This window comes from Wyeomyia smithii, chromosome 1 (assembly GCF_029784165.1).
Source record: "Wyeomyia smithii strain HCP4-BCI-WySm-NY-G18 chromosome 1, ASM2978416v1, whole genome shotgun sequence".
NCBI classification, from domain to species: Eukaryota; Metazoa; Arthropoda; class Insecta; order Diptera; family Culicidae; genus Wyeomyia; species Wyeomyia smithii.
The window spans coordinates 187,757,490-187,773,669 of NC_073694.1; the positions used below are offsets into that span (position 1 = coordinate 187,757,490).

The window sequence follows — 16,180 nt, forward strand, 5'->3', positions numbered from 1 at the left end:
TATATAAAAATATGTTCCTGTTCTTTTAAATTGGATGAGAATCTATCGCTAGTTTTCGCTAACTCAAACCATCACCATTTTGAAACTTATGAAACCTATTGGATAGCGGGCTCTCATGGGCAACTATAGTTTCAAGGCATATCCAACCCGAAAGATGTTCATAAAACAACAATTTAGCTCATGCCGTGTCAAATAAATGTTGTGTGAACAAAAAAAAACAATTGAGCACAATACACTAACCTCTAATTGTTTGGAAGTTTCTGAAATTAATACAAATATGCCTTGGACATATGTGAACAGTTTCTCTGAAGACGTCACTCATGTACGTGCATCCTGTGAAGCTAAAGGATGGTTTTAAGAGGCATACTTTTCCTAGTTGATCGGAGTTTTGTGATAATGACCAATCATTGTTCGGCAGTAATATCTCTCACTAGGTATTCCGTATAAAGATCATTTTTTTATAATAAATTCAGCGAAAGTTCGATTAACCTTTACTTAAACGCTTGTCTGCAGTTACAACATTGAAAACTTTACGACTTATCATTGCCTTCCGTCTTAGCGGGTTCTACCTGCAGCATGCGTACGTTGTTCGGCACACGACGCTGGGTCAGCCGTAGACGGAAATGCTGCTTAATTTCCGATTTTGTTGAATGTTGATGTTGCAGTTGTTGTTTTTTTTTTCTATATTATCTAGCCATTCTGGGACCAACTAACCACTAGCATGAATCTCCTTACTCAATACAATATTTGCTTACATATTATTATATTCATATTCACAAAGGTTTTAAGACTAACTTCCTACCACTCCTTGTCGAGCACTCGGAAAGGTATATGCAAGGTTTTTTTTCTTTCGAATTTCTCAAAACGACGATTTTTCTTAATAGAAAGATATCACTCCAATTGTTTTTTTTTTTCAATTTTTTTTAGCTTTTTTTCTTTGCTTCAAGAATACGTTTTTAAGGAAAAAAGAATAAAAGACTATATAAATTAGTTTTTTTACACAGGTTTGGTTTGCTTTTCGACTTAGCGAGAGAATGTGCTCTTTTAACTCGTGATACAGACGCATATTGGAATATAGGTTTTTTTTCTGTTAGATCAACTCTCTCTTGATCATTAAGTTTTTCAGTGTAACTTGTTGTTAGTAGTAGATAATTTAGTTGGTAGTGAATATTTTAATAAAAAAGCATCGAAAAGGAAAGGCTTTTAAAAGATGTACAAACGCATTGACTAACATGAAATGTTATTCTTCAAACAAAATTAATTTTATGCTATCGTTGAACATTCAAACTAAAAAGAATTGTTTCTATTGTGTGTCGGTTTCTTTCAGCCACTCGATAAAATATGTCTTAGTTTCAGTAATTTGGATTCGCCAATCGATACTAGTCTTTTGTACGTTTAAATTATGATTCTAGCCGTGGGAATGTTAATTGAACGTTCGATATGAAAAAAAGGAAATTGCGACACAGGACTTATGGAAACCGACATTTACGAAAGCAATATCCGTGGGTAGAAACAGTAACGTTGAACACTATCCATCCCACATATTCAAGAAGATATATTGGTTTGTTTTCATAATTCGAACATTTTTACGCTAACTGTGAATGTTATTAAACCGGACATAGCAAAAACATCATCGAAACAATAAACCGTCAGGAATAACTCTATTTTGTCTACAATGAATACAACATAAAATGTTACCTAAAGCGTAGAATTACCCTTGTGTATAAAAATCTGTCGTCACATCGCATAAGCCAAACAAGTAAAAAAATAAAAAAACACCTTAAAACATACGACTAAAGGAATCATACGGTTACAAAACAACCGGCGCAGGATTAGATCCGCCGCCGGGCACACTCTGTCGCACACACACACGCGAAGCAAAAAAAACCGTCCACCTGGAATCTCAAGCGCCCACCTCGCGCACGAAACATTCCCGGCAGACTCGAACGGCTTTGGTTAATCCGTACTTGGGCAGTGGAGCGGTAGCGCTAGAGCAGACGCCGCAAAATACACCCCCGCAGTTTCGGCAGTGGTGGCGTCTTCGAAATGGCGTGAACGATGAAGCGCACGCCATACACCGTGGAGCGTCCCCATCGGGAATCCACCGGGGAGGCGCCTCCGGCATTCGTCGCTGCTGGCCGTCTGATGGTGATGATAAGTTCAGCGGACTGTTCGGACTGGAACGGCTTCTGCCGTATTCTCCCTTCGAGCCTATTGCACTATGCCTTCGGTGATTGTCGCGCAGGTTCGTACCAACGCTGCCACTTTCTTCCACCACTATCGATGTCTCACTCAAGCTGACACTTCTCTCCTGCGAGCTTCGACTGCTTGATCCACCTGAATTGCCTCCACCGGTTACAACCGAAACGGACACATTTACCGTCACACTTCCATTCTCCGTGGCAGTAGTCATCATTGTGCGAGGTGCAGATGTAGCCCTAACTGGCGACGTTCCTGGTGTGCCGAACACCGAGTCGTGCGGATCGTCAACGTTGACCTCTTCGGCCGAATAAATGCTCTGACTGGAGCCGCCACTGTTTTGACCCGGCGTGATGACGTCTTGCTCGCTGGCCCGAAACTCGAACATTTCTACAGGATCGGGCTCTTTCGATTTATCGGTCGAATTTTCCGCCGGTTCCGCGGGTATTTCCGGCTCCGGGGGAGAAGAATTGATAACAAACACACTTTTCAACATCTGGCGCAGATCTGCAGCGAAATTAGTCTGCAGCTGGTCGGCGACGCCAGCAATACAAACGAATAAACGATGCAGCAGGTTTTCCGTGGTTCTAAAAAAGCATAAAATTAGTATTATTTTTTTCAACGATCCAAAATTTGACTTACTTGAATTTAATCCTTCCGGCGGCTCGAATGGCTATTGCAGCTTCCTGAGATCCATCACCGCCTCTGCTGGTACTACTGCTGCTGCTACCGCATTCGCTTTGCGAACCCGACGATGGTGATGTATCACAGCTCGAGTATACGGACGGTTCCCTTTGGTTAGCGACGACAGAATCATGCTTCACCGTTCCACAAGCTTCCGCATGCTTCTTATTCTTGGAATAGTGTTTTCTTCCACTAGTGATGCTACCCGCTCGATGGCGTCGATATCTGTGATGCTTTTCGCCGGAAAGTTTCATTGTTGAATTTTCGCTGGTGCCGGGATTTGCCGTAGTACCCGTCACCGTTGTCGAACCCACCCGATACGTAATACTGCACAGGGAGTTTCCACTATCTTCGTCATCATCCTCTTGTCTCTCATACTCATCCACTTCACCCTCCTCGGAAGATGAAGATTCGCTTGTATTCTGTGTCACCGATCGTTCCGTGTCTAGTTCCGGTGAATGATCCAGACTAGAGTTAGCCGTCCCGAGACCAGAATCCACCAGTTTTTGATTACTTTCCGACAGTATTTGCTCAATCCGAGTGTTGGGAGATACTCCTGGCTTCAGCTCTTCGTCTGTTGCTATAAAACTATCCGTTAAGGGCGCTTCATTTGTTTGTAGCAGATTACCAAAATTCGTGTTGGGAATCAGATAACCGGACGCGCAATCCGACGTTACAAGGCCATCTTTCAGTGCATCCTCTTCGTCGTCGTCTTCGTCCACCTCGTCATCGTCGTCAGAAATTATAGTTTCATTTCCCACTCGTTCCAGAATTTGATTGCTGCTATCTACAGGTCGACCACCATAAAAACTACTGTCCTCGTCTTCATCTTCGATACCACTATTTCTACTATTATTACTATTAACATTAGTCGTTACGATAACGACTTCGTCTCCCTGCGGCGAAGCCTGGTTGTTATCATTTCCATTTTCATCACAGATTAGTTGATCCTTCAGGCTGATTTCCTCGTTGGTGCAGAGCAGCTTCTCCAGCTGATGCAGCTCGTGTTTGGTCAGCGTTCGCAGTAGGTCTCGCATCTTGATTAGCAGCTTGCGGAATGGTCGAAACATTTCGGAAATATTGTCCGCCGGCTGATCCATGTTCAGTGGTCCTTCCCTGAATATCACCAACCCGGCGACGATCGCCAGACGAGGAATCGAAAACATTAGCGCTGGATCGTACGCATCCACTTGATCCTGCTCAAGTAGACCGATCTTGAGCGCCCGCTGGAGCGTCTCCGAGAACAGCACACAGATCAGCTCCTGCATCTCGTACTCCTGCTTGGACTTGACCTGAACCATCGCACTGACGTACAGCAGCTCGAACTCCGCGAACAATCGGTCGAAGATTTTCAAGCTTTCGTACAGCTGCTCCGTGGCGGCATCATTCACATCCAACCGGAGCGTCAAACTGTTCGGGGTGTTGTTACGCAGGCACTGCTCCCGCAGCAGGTTCCGCACGTTGTCCAAACTCTTGGTGACAGCTTTCGCCAGGGGACGCATCGTGACGCTTTCCACCTCCCGGTTCATGATGGACGATCCGGCGGCCAGACACTCGGCACCGAACCACAGCTGACCGGCGAGGCTCTCCTGTAGAACCTCCTCGGGAAATTTGGCACGGAAAGCCCGCGGGGCCCGATCGTCGCCTAACAGTTCGTCCATGATCTGGTTGGTGATGGCTAGCACGCGGTCCTGCAAAACGGAGGAAGAAAATTGTTGAAAAAATTAACATAGAACATGTTTATGTGGTCCCCGTGACTCTGTGGTTAGCGATGTCGGTCGGCTAGCTCTCCCACACGGTTGTGATATCGGGTTCGATTCCCGATCGAGTCGAGGATCTTTTCGAGCTGGAAATTTTCTCGACTAGGCACTGGGGCACGGTGTATCGTTGTACTTATCCTACACATGCAAAATGTGCCAAAAAACAATATCGATAACGAATTCTCTCAACTAATCTAGTTGATCGAGACCGCTATTAGCCCCAAGGCTAAGCGTGCGATATTGTTTTTTTTATGTTTCCTATTTTTGGTAATTAGTTTATACATCAAGGATGAAAACGGCAAAAATTATCTAGGTAGAAGCACCAGTCCTGGCCACACTTGTGTTTGAACGTTAATTTTGAAATAGAGATGCGAGAAATTATCACTGATCCCTTCTTGGCCACACAACGAAATTAACATATAATTAATAATCCTGTTTTCGCCATATGTACACGATGTCGATGTATACGTTTGAATTACTGTTCGTAAATCATGATTTTCCATTTCTCACGACAGAGCATAGTAAGCGTTGAAACTTTACTGCTCTGTGGAAAAAAAAGTCAATTGTTCGTCATTCTGGCAAGTGAAAAGTACGGTATTCCAAGGTCTACGATACGATACCGCTTGAGTGATAATTGGCATAAAACCTTAACATGTGGTCCTGCAACTGTACTATCTACGGAGGAAAAAAAGTTTTCCTGTGCAGCGCCGTGCTTTGTTTTCGAAAGTTGAAGAATTTCTATCTGCTAACCCTTGTCATACTCCATTTAAAAATAATCAAATTGAATCAAATTCGATTCAAACTCTTCGTACAAATTTGTTTTCGTCTGCATCACCCCATTTCTTACCTGTCCCTGACGAAGCCGTCCGACTAGTCGGGTGCAGCGTACCGGCTCTGCACGGCCATCGAAACTGTCCAACTCGCTGGCCACCGCTGTCAGTGCTCGATCCGCATGGTAGAACCGAGCTAGCAGAGATTTATCGTCAATCTGGAATTCGAAAAGCAAACATAACACAACATTAGCAGATATTAAAATCTATTTTTACGATGCGAAACTCAATGGGCTGTAGCGATATGATTATTTTTCTTCTTCCATTTTTTCCGTTACTACACAGCTTAGTGTTATCAGCCGCACTGTATGTGTGTGCTTCGCCATGAGCTAAGAGTACAATTGTGATTAATCAACGAGTATGGAGACGATGAACGAAGATTGCTTTCTGGAAAATACACCCCAATGCCCTCCCGGTTTTTTTCGTGAGCAGCCAAGATATCATTTCAAAAACCATTTCTTCTGTCGATGCGTTCATTATGAGATGAATCAGACCGCACCGATTCAAGCAGGTGTCCGTTTATACAGAGTCACTTAATTCGCTTTCGGTCACACTCGTGCACAATTTTGCTTTGATTTTGTTTGGAGAAAACACATACAACTTCGGTACGTTAACTGGAATGCTTCCAAGATAATCCATTCTCATGGTGGCTCACTGACTGAGAGATTACGGAAATTATCAATCATCGTTTAGGGAATTATTGTTCGTAATGAAAAAGTTCGCTCTTATATGCAATCGGTTCAAGATTGTTACAGCAGTGAAATCGCCTCTTCAGTGAGGAACTTGGAACTTGGACTCAACCTCAAAGAGCTGTTGGTACTAGAATTGTAGGTCGAATGTTATCCAATGCACCGCACCGTTCGGTATTTTGCGTTTTTACTTAACAAACCTCACAAGAAGGGGGTTGGCTATTGTTGGCAAAATCGTGTGAATATGAGTTATATGTCAGAAAAAACACCTCCATTGTTGTTACTTAAAACAAACCATTCGTGCTAGGCCCCAACCCTAAACTGAACCGAAAGTCCAGATGAAGTTGTTTTGTGACTAATTTGTCAGCCAGAGCTAAACTGTTGAAAATGAAAGCCCCTTGGATTAAGCCGTTTCGGCAAAGAAAACCCCGCCGCAGTTGCATCATTTTATTAATGGAAAGCGGTCCATTAGCCGCGTCTTACAATTTCTCACTAATGAGATGTCTCGAATCTCCGACAAACGGTAGATACCTACACCAGCAAGTGTAAGAGCTGAAAATGTTTGCACAAAACGTGGCACAACTGCAATAAAATTAGCTCTGGCAACGCAAGTTGGCATTGTTTACCGGCGCGTTCCGTATCGATGCACTGCGTTGGAGGCCTTTTTCATAGCTGCTGCCATGCCAGTAGTGTTGTTTATGTTTTATTCTTCACTCGTGGCACAAATGCAAGTGCACTAGGTTATGCGATCCAAGTTAGCAACGAAACTGCAGCTACTGCGTAGCCAGGCGTTTCCTAGTAACGTATGAAGTGGCACAGTGTAACAGAAGATGGAACAAAATAGGTAAAATTAAGGGTAACAAAACTTTTTTTAAAACTTAAATTAAAACTTACTTTAGAGGTTACATTTTATTCGAATTCTCATGTCACTAAAGCTGGAAGTACTAAGTCAGCAGTATCAATATTTTATAGCATGAAAATCTAGTGCTTATTCAATTTAAATAATTCAATGCTCATTAACAGCTCTTGAAAACCTGGTTTTCATGGGAATTTTTGACGTCTTACGGTCAAATTGAAAAACCCAAAACATCGATAGCGCCACGGAAAGTGTCCACTTACAAATGCCTAAAACTCAATCAGGTTTAGACGGATTTCCTTCATTTTGACAGCAATCGATTGGAAGATAAGCTCTGAATCCAACGAAATGCGGAAATTGGTGATTTTGTGATGCTAGCTATTGTACTATTGTAAAAATGCAAACTTCTTCGAATCAGAACTGAAAACAAGGCCAAACATTATCCAATATGGATATTTTTAGAACCGGCATTATATCAAGTACCCGAAAGTCGACCCTAGACACCATTTAGAATTTCAAGATGGAGAAACTCGGTTACTTGAAAACAGCATAAAACGTTTAGTAAAGTAAATGGTATGTAAACGTCGTTTACATACCATTCAAAACGATATATCCGGAATCGATATGATGCCCAGGGTCGTAAATAAACATAAGACCCTTTTTTTAAAATCTATGGTTGCATTGCAACTTCCGGTTCTCGGAAATCTGCATAAAATAACGCTATATAACCAAATAAGAATCCAAGATTGTGTCGTTTGCCAGTTTGCCAAAACTACTTATATAAGTATTTTCGAAATTCAGTTATCACTCATTGAAAAAAGTTGAAAGCGAAAGAGGACTAACATTTCCCTCTTTATCTTATTAATTTGAACAATCACAATCGAATGTATTCCCTAACCTATTCAGCAATACATTGACATAAGACAGGCTGTCATGGTTCTACGTTAAGCTTGCAATTGTGGCTTATATACAACCTTTTCAATTTTTTTCTTAATTTTATCCAAATTTCCAAGAATACACAGGAAATACAAACATTAAAGACATCTTTCAAAAGAGAGAAACATAAGAGAAATATTCGAAAACTGATTTTCAAATTTGAGCTTATGAAGTATACTCTGGAGAACATTATGAATCGAGAATTAACAAATTAATAAAAATAGTAAGAGGATGGCATCCAAGGCACAACCGCATGATGTAAGATTATTTTTGGTATTTCGATGCTTCGGAGAAATCGTTTTCTGCCGATCCTTCGCACGCTTCTGGGCGCTTTTATATCATATTCATATTCCGTCACGTTGCGAGGGTTAAGCTGTTCGTACAAATTCTCAATATATTCGTTTACTCACTAAACGAAACTGCTTTGCAAACTGCTATCGCTGTGAAACTGTAACACAAAACTCTGACGCCCGTTTGTCACCAGTACGGTCTTAGAATGGAAGTGATGGTAAAATATTTGAATGGTACCTTTTATAAAATGGTTTCGTCAATTACTTGGGAAGAGGACGAAACGCAGCAGAATAGGAAATGGTAAGGAAAGTAAAACATTTTTGAAAACTGCACCGACAGCGGTCGAAAAATGAACACTAAGAAAAAAAAAGGAGAATTCGATTATAAGCTTATTTACATGGCTTTTACCGCTATCAGCAAAGTTTTGAAAAAAAAAATTAACTACCAACTTCAATTACAAAACTTTGGGGCACCAAAAGGTACCAGTTGCCGATGATTCTGCTTCTCTGGTTACTTCGGGAAGAATTTCCAGCAATTTTGCAACTACCATGTACTCTTTCTTTTCACGATCAGCACCTAGCGACCGTGTGACACCGGTACAGTTTTGGAATGAAAATGGTGGTAAAATATTTGAATTGTACCTTTTATATCAAGGTTTCGTCAGCTACTTAGAAGAGGGTGGAGCGTAGTAAATTAAGAAATGGCAAGGAAAGTAAAAAAACATTCTTAACAGCTGCATCGGCCACGGTCGAAAAATGAAAAGTAAAATACTACAAGGTATACAGCCCTAGAGGTTGTATGAAATGGTGACGTAGGACAAAGATAAATATTGATTTCAACTCTTGTTTAACATATTTCACTACGCATGTTATACACCGTGTATCTAACACAGGTATAAGGGCTCCACTTGCTACCGTGTGACGAACAAGAATGGAGTTGAATTTTCTACACGCAGTCTTTTGTATCGAGTTGAGCGTAAATTTTTGCATTCAAGGCGTGGCCACGCAGTCTCGAAAAAGAGAAACGAAACAAAACATTTTGTTGAGTTATAATTATCCGTGCTCGGGAAGCAAGGCTATAGCGAGGGAAATGTATGGCAAAGCTTGACCTTGGAACTTTTCACCTATTTTCACCATTAAGCAGTAAAGCAACAATGTTAAACATTATATCAAACAGTTGTCACACATTTTATCTATCCACTGACACATAAATGACTAAGATGTATTAAGTCGTTCGCTTGCTATAATCGTTTGAAATCTGACGCAACATTCGCCAGTTTCATTTTCAATTTTACAAAATGTAATCTAGCATAGAAAACAAAGACGTAGTTCTACGTCAAAAAAGCGAGAGCTCGATTATAAATTTATTTGCATGACTATCAGCAACGTTTTGTCAGGGGAAATATTCCGAAAATTGCCAGTTGTCGATGATTCTAGTTGTCTGGTTATTTTGGACCGAATTAGCAGCCATTTTTGTCACTTTTGTAACTACCCAGTTCTCGCTTAACAGCCGCCAGATATACCGGTGACAGCCGGCACGAGATGACCAGTACTATTCTGCCTTTTCACGATCAGACCCTAGCATCCGTATGATATTAGTACGGTTTTGGAATGAAAATAATGATGAAATGTTTGAATAGTATCAGTCATAAATTTTCAGTAAGCGTAGCGTGTGCAATAGAGCGAGTAAAACAACACCAACAAATTGTTCCAAAGTCAGATCGGTTGTATACTTTAGTATCGCCTGTGCTTGGGAAGTAAGGTAGTGATTGGTTGCTCGGTATGATTTGGACAACTCTTGTTATTTGCCAATTTTTTCAATGGTATCACTATCAATCGATTGTTTTTGTTACAACAACTCAATCGTAAAAAAATCTGATCGATTGATGCCTAAACCTCGATAATCTGATATTAAATGACTGAAATATAAGCGCTCAAATTTTTACCACTTTTTCCATAGTTGAATTGCTTGATTTTCGAATTAAAGCACCTAACTTCTAGACAGACGTAGTCAAAACCATTGATTGAAAAGAAAATGTGTAAATAATACTTGGAGGAGTTTTCCATCCGGATCATCCAAAATGATGGAGTTCGAACAAAATCATGAAAAATATTAGGTGCGCAATTAAGTTCTTAATGTGCGTGAAGAAAGAACAAAAACCTTCCAAAACATTGTTGCTCGAAGAGGATCCATGTCAAACGCAGGAACAGCTTGTTTCGGTATAAGGAGCTGCAAGTTTTGGTAATATTTCAAAAACGAGGAACTTTGGTTCCTTATGATTTGAAGCCAAGGGACGTTTTTTTAAGCCTGTGAGCAACTGGTCCAACGCACAGTGGGGAATCGCTGGTCATCAGCTGAAAAAAAAATTTTTCGTTAGCTGTTTCATAATATTTTTCCTTTATTGCTATAACATTCAAGTGTCTAAATCCAAAATTTGGGCGCAATATCATAAAATCTGAATTTTCTATGACTTTTCAAAGCTCGGCGAACTGACGTTTTTCGTCTTTTTTTTTTTTTTTTTTTTTTGAAAAAAGTACATTACTTTGAAACGCTCTGTAGCTTCAATGATAGCTTGGATTTTTTTGACGTCAAAGAAAAAGTTGTTGTAAATATTGTGTAAAAAAAACCCTTTTCATTAGATATTGTAAAATTTGGTCATAGTAGGCCTGACACTGGAAAAACAAAAAAAAACGTGATTTTTTGTAGAACAGTAGCTTAAGTAGTTTAGTTGCCGAAGTTTGCCACGGTTGTGACTACATTCAAAATTTAGGTAAAAACGTAAGCTTTCAAATGCATACTGTCCGCTGTGGCGCAAAACTGCGCAAATTGTCACTTTAGAAAAAAAAGCGATAGCAGATTTTTTTAGTTTTTATTTTTGCAGATGAAATTTTATCCAGGATAAATTTTAATCTTAACCATGATACCCCATTAATAAAAATTTATGATATCGTACTCAATCCGTAAGGATAAAATATAAATTTGGGCAAAAATCACAAAATTTATCAAAGAAAAGTTATAAAATAAGTGTTAAACAAGAAAACAGTAAACGAATCTGAAATTTTAATTAGGTCAACCTTTATCATTTTCTGCAAATTTAAAACAATACTAAAACATTCAGCCCTCTTTAATTCATGATCATGAAATTCGCTAAACTTATTGAAGTGTCAAATATTAGCAGTCAATTCATACCATCAAACTCCGGCCAACAATAGCCCGTTTGAAGATTGCTTTTGCTTCGCACTCGTTTGCATACAAAAGTAAAGCACACATTTTACTTAATGAGAAAAAAAAAAACAAAGAACAGTCGTCGCCCTCCACATCTTTCGTATTCATTTAGAACGTTGTGTCATTCCAGTGTCTTGGTTTTCGAATTCATAAATTCGTTGAATTTTATTATGGAGCCTTCAACTTCAGCGGCACCATCTAATTCAATGTCTAGTAAGTTGTCAGTTCATGGTGTTATACATGCATTTAAATGTCCTCTTTCAACCATAGAAACCGGATTAGGAAGATAACATATATATGAAACAATGAAACATCGAAAATTACTAGAAGACATGAGAATTGCAGCGAAAGTTATTTTTCCTGATGATAAGTATAATGAACTTCAAATTTTCTGGAAACAATTCAACACAAGATTTAAGCGATCACAGCGAAAGATGATGATGCTGTTGATGATTTTCTCAATTTGTAATTAGTTTGTATTACTCACGGTGTCTCTGGTAGAAGAAACTTATCCGAAAAAAATTAGTATCGCTCTTATACTCATCATTCGAAAGCTCAAGGTGTCCCCTTTAATATGCTTCTATGCGTTCTATCCGCGGGTCCAGAACAATTTTTTTCAGACATTTTTTTGTAATTGAAAAGCTGGTGGAATGGGAACTATGTATACTTATCAATGGATTTAGGTGTTGGAGACCCGATCAGATAGTGTTGAAACCTTCAAGTTTTGTTTTTTAATGAAACAATATTCGGCATAATCTTAGATTTTTTGAAAAGGGTAAAGTGGGGTAAAAAAGACTCGAAAATTTGGAGTCCAAAAACTGCTGAAAAGACAAAAAAAAACTATAACTTTTTGTACGCTTAATCGATTTTTTTGAAAATTGATTTGGTAATTCTATCCTATAATAATATACAATGTCGGTTATTGAAAGTTGCTGTCGAGGTTACATAATTAGATATTTACATTTTTCTTCAAAAACATGGTGGTTTTTGGAGTGTTTTTTTTTTGTTATAAATTATATATTTTATAAATCAACTCAAGAGCTTTTATTGGATGTATTCAAAAAGTGCACCGTTTAAAAAAAATTGATTTTTTCATAACAAGGTTTAGGCCACCATTTGAACCTGTTACACAAGAAGCGCAACTCCATTTTGTACCTACATTTAAAATGCTGGCTATAGCAGGCTTTAGCTCTATAACATCCCAGTCTCAAATTGGTTAAAAAAATTGACTTTCAAAAAAAATCTCGGGATCGGGTCGGGCTCGGGTTTCACAGCTTCGGGTTCGGGTCGGGCTCGGGTTTTCCAAAAATAAAATTTTCGGGTTCGGGTTCGACCGGAAAAAAAAGTTTCGGTTCGTGTCGGTGTCGGGTTCGGGTTCGGGTTTCAACCGAAAAAAAATTTCGGGTACGGGTCGGGTACGAGTTCGAAAAAGCCAAACCTGACCATCTCTAGTAGCCAGTACACTTTAAACATTCTTAATGGTACAATCAGCATATCGAATTGCAGAAAAATCGATGCATTCTACTCAAAGTTACAGTAACATTATGATTTTAGCAGCACCTGGACATTAGAGTTTAAAATGCCATTCCACCAGGCTCGGATTTAAGTGGAGGGGGGGGGGCAAATGCTCAGGGTCTTTCGACACGAGGGGCCCCCCTGGTTCTAGACCAGACGTGAATACAGGTTGGAGACCTTTTTTTGTTTTGCTCGTCACCTTCCAGCGAAGCGTTAAATCATTTCAACTAATTTTTTTTAGAAAAGAAGCCCCACGAAAATGTCTGTCCCGGGCCCCCAACACCTGAATCCCGCGCTGCATTTCACCCCATAACTCCTTTCCCAAAAAACTTATTTGTACAAATTATTTCATGGATGAGCGAACCTTGGAAATTTAAGCTCGATTGAGGGACATCGATACAAAACGGAGTTGCGCTCCTGACACAATGGGATTAAATAATGATTTAAAACATGTATGAATAATGAAATTTTCTCGGTCGTTACTAAAGCGGCGCATTTTTTAATACAGGTCGGACTCGATTATACGGAGACTCGATTATCCGGAATTTTAGACTCGATTATCCGGAATTTCATTTTTTTGGTGTCCGTTTTCAATTATTATTCCGATATTTTGCCTTTACCATCCCCCCTTCTGGCATATTTGTTACCCTAAACTCGGGTGACTTTGATCACCGGGGTGACTTTGATCACTGTACCTCTTTTTTGAAAATGTGGTAAAAAAGCGCTCATAGTGTTTGGGATTTATCATAATCCTCTCTGATTGTGTGGATATATGTTCGAAGTGCTACTATTCATGCATTTCCTGCTATTTAAAGAGTGTTTTTCATGCTAAAATGTTAATTGAAAATAAAGTGTATTTTTGGTGATTTTTGTTGCATACAAACAATCGGTTCAAGCAGATTCAAAACAACAAGTTGCAATACGTAAAGTTTTTTTATTTGTTCCCAGATTAGTTCTTAAGATGAACAAATATTATAACAATACATTTTATTGTTATTTTTGAAAGTTTTTCCTCGAAGGCAATGTTGAGTCCCAATATTCTTCACAGCGTATTACATATTTCTTCTTAACAAAAACCCAAGACGTAAAGTAACATGCAAATTTGGACAATTTCATAAGTCATATTCCTCGTGGACTAGTTTTTGATGGTTTTAGACCACTTTCTCTCTCAGTGAATAATCATTCATATATATTCTAAAAATTTTGTATGAATCTTTATAATGGCGAATTATAAACTGTTCACGTAGAATGTGAATGGCCCCCAAATTGCTTTCCATATTTATAAACTCGTTTAAGTCGTTTTAGGCTTTTCAATTTAGTGAAAGTGGCAAAGTGTTACTCCAAATTCATCAAAACAATGAAGTGATCAAAGTCACCCCGGAATGATGATTGGTGTAAAATTTTAGAGCATATTTAAAAACAGCAAAATTGTTGCTAAACTTTTGAAGTTGTGACTGAATCTTTTTCAATGCATGCCAGTACTTATTTTAAAAATATCAAAGAATATTGTTTTCAGTATATTCTGAAAATATTTGAGATACAATCAAAAAAGTGATCAAAGTCACCCCAGTTCACGGTACCATTTCAGTCACTTTCGGCATGTTTGGAACATGTTCGAATTAAGTGAAAATAATCAATGTCCAATTTTTTTTTTTCGCTTTTTAAGATTTTACCCCTTTTCGCCTCAGAAAAAACTTCTGGTTACGCCACTGCATCATACAAGTAAAATAAAAAAATAAATATTTATTTTATGTTCATTAATCGCAAAATCTCAATATTTTTTGTGTGATTCGATTATCCGGAAAACTCGATTATCCGGAATGAAAAATTTTTTGATGTTCCGGATAATCGAGTCCGACCTTGAGTTGCTCTATAAAACGTTTAGCTTAGATACAGGGTCCAGTTTGTTGACAAGCAAAAAAGAGCTGTAATAATCACCATTTTTTGAAGAAAAATGCAAATATCCTATATTGTAACCACGACAGCAACTCTAAACAACCGGCATTTTATATTTTTATAGGATAGAATGTCGATTTTTGAAGAAATCAATCAAATCAATCATCAATCAAAATCAATGTAATCAAAGTCATAACATTTTATTTGTTTTCAGCTGATTTCCGACTCCACATTTTCAAGGGTCTTTTTTTACCCCACTTGACCCTTTTCAAAAAATCTGATATTATGTAAAGCTTTGTTTTGTTATATAAATAAAAACAACCACAAATATACCAGTACGATCAGAGAACCCTGATAACTTTTTATATTTCTGAAACATATTATTTATTTCCATTTCACTAGTTTTTCGATTACAAATATATGTTCGTAAACAAATTGTTCTAGACCCCCCGATAGAACATTTCAATTTTGGTAGGATATTAAAGGGGACAGCTCAAGCATTCGAATGACGACGATGACGATGAGCGATAGTAATTTTGTTTGGATAAGTTCTTCAACCAGAGACACCGTGATTACTTATGTTGTTTTAGTTTATTAAAAAAAAAAAAAAAATATATATATATATATATATATATATATATATATATATATATATATATATATATATATATATATATATATATATATATATATATATATTTAGGCAAAATTTATTGAGTTCGAGGGGTCGTCCATAAATAACGTTTTTTTTTTCAATGGGAAGGACGCCCGGTGGCACTACTTGTGGTCAAAGATCATATAATTCTATAAAACGGAAAAAAGGGCCAAAAAAATATTAAAATTGGATTTCGTGCTTTATGAACGGCCCCAAACAAAACATGGATGCCAAATTCGTGCTCAGCACGGGGGAACGGTATCGACTTCAATAGATGCGTTCAAACTGAGCACTGGGCGAAAATTGGCCACAATACGAGCAGAGGCATGAAAAAGTGATTTAACTGCTTGACAACACTCGGCCTCATATTACCGAAGTCATAAAAAACAGTAAGAGCTTAGTTGCTCACCTAAAATCTAGATTTTCGTAATCTGCTATTTCCAATCGTTTGCAACACGGGTATTTTCGGAATCCGTTTTCGAGATATTTCAGAATTTAGTTTGGAAAAATAATTTTTTTATGAAAATACGATTCCTAATGAGTTATTTGTGGTTCTTCAATAAAAAAAAACATGGATTATTTGAAATGTATGATTCGGCTATTTGCAAAAACGTGTCTGCCTACTGACCTGTGCATGCGAGTTC

The 16,180-nt window shown here is 38.5% G+C and overlaps 1 protein-coding gene across 3 annotated transcripts in view; it reads right to left on the bottom strand.

The window, feature by feature from the left end:
- Positions 1–1,228: 1,228 nt before the first annotated feature.
- LOC129732687 (lateral signaling target protein 2 homolog) overlaps positions 1,229–16,180 on the bottom strand; it is a 69,020-nt gene continuing 54,068 nt past the window's right edge. For 2 of the 3 annotated variants that reach the window (XM_055693789.1, XM_055693810.1), the window contains exons 2-4: positions 5,491–5,631; positions 2,842–4,574; positions 1,229–2,786 (exon numbers count right to left, since the gene is read on the bottom strand). In XM_055693789.1, the coding sequence (XP_055549764.1) occupies positions 1,904–2,786; positions 2,842–4,574; positions 5,491–5,631 (2,757 nt within the window). In that variant the 3' untranslated portion in view covers positions 1,229–1,903. Of the gene's footprint in view, positions 2,787–2,841; positions 4,575–5,490; positions 5,632–10,405; positions 10,454–16,180 lie in introns of those variants that run through there. The other variant, XM_055693801.1, reaches the window with a different exon arrangement.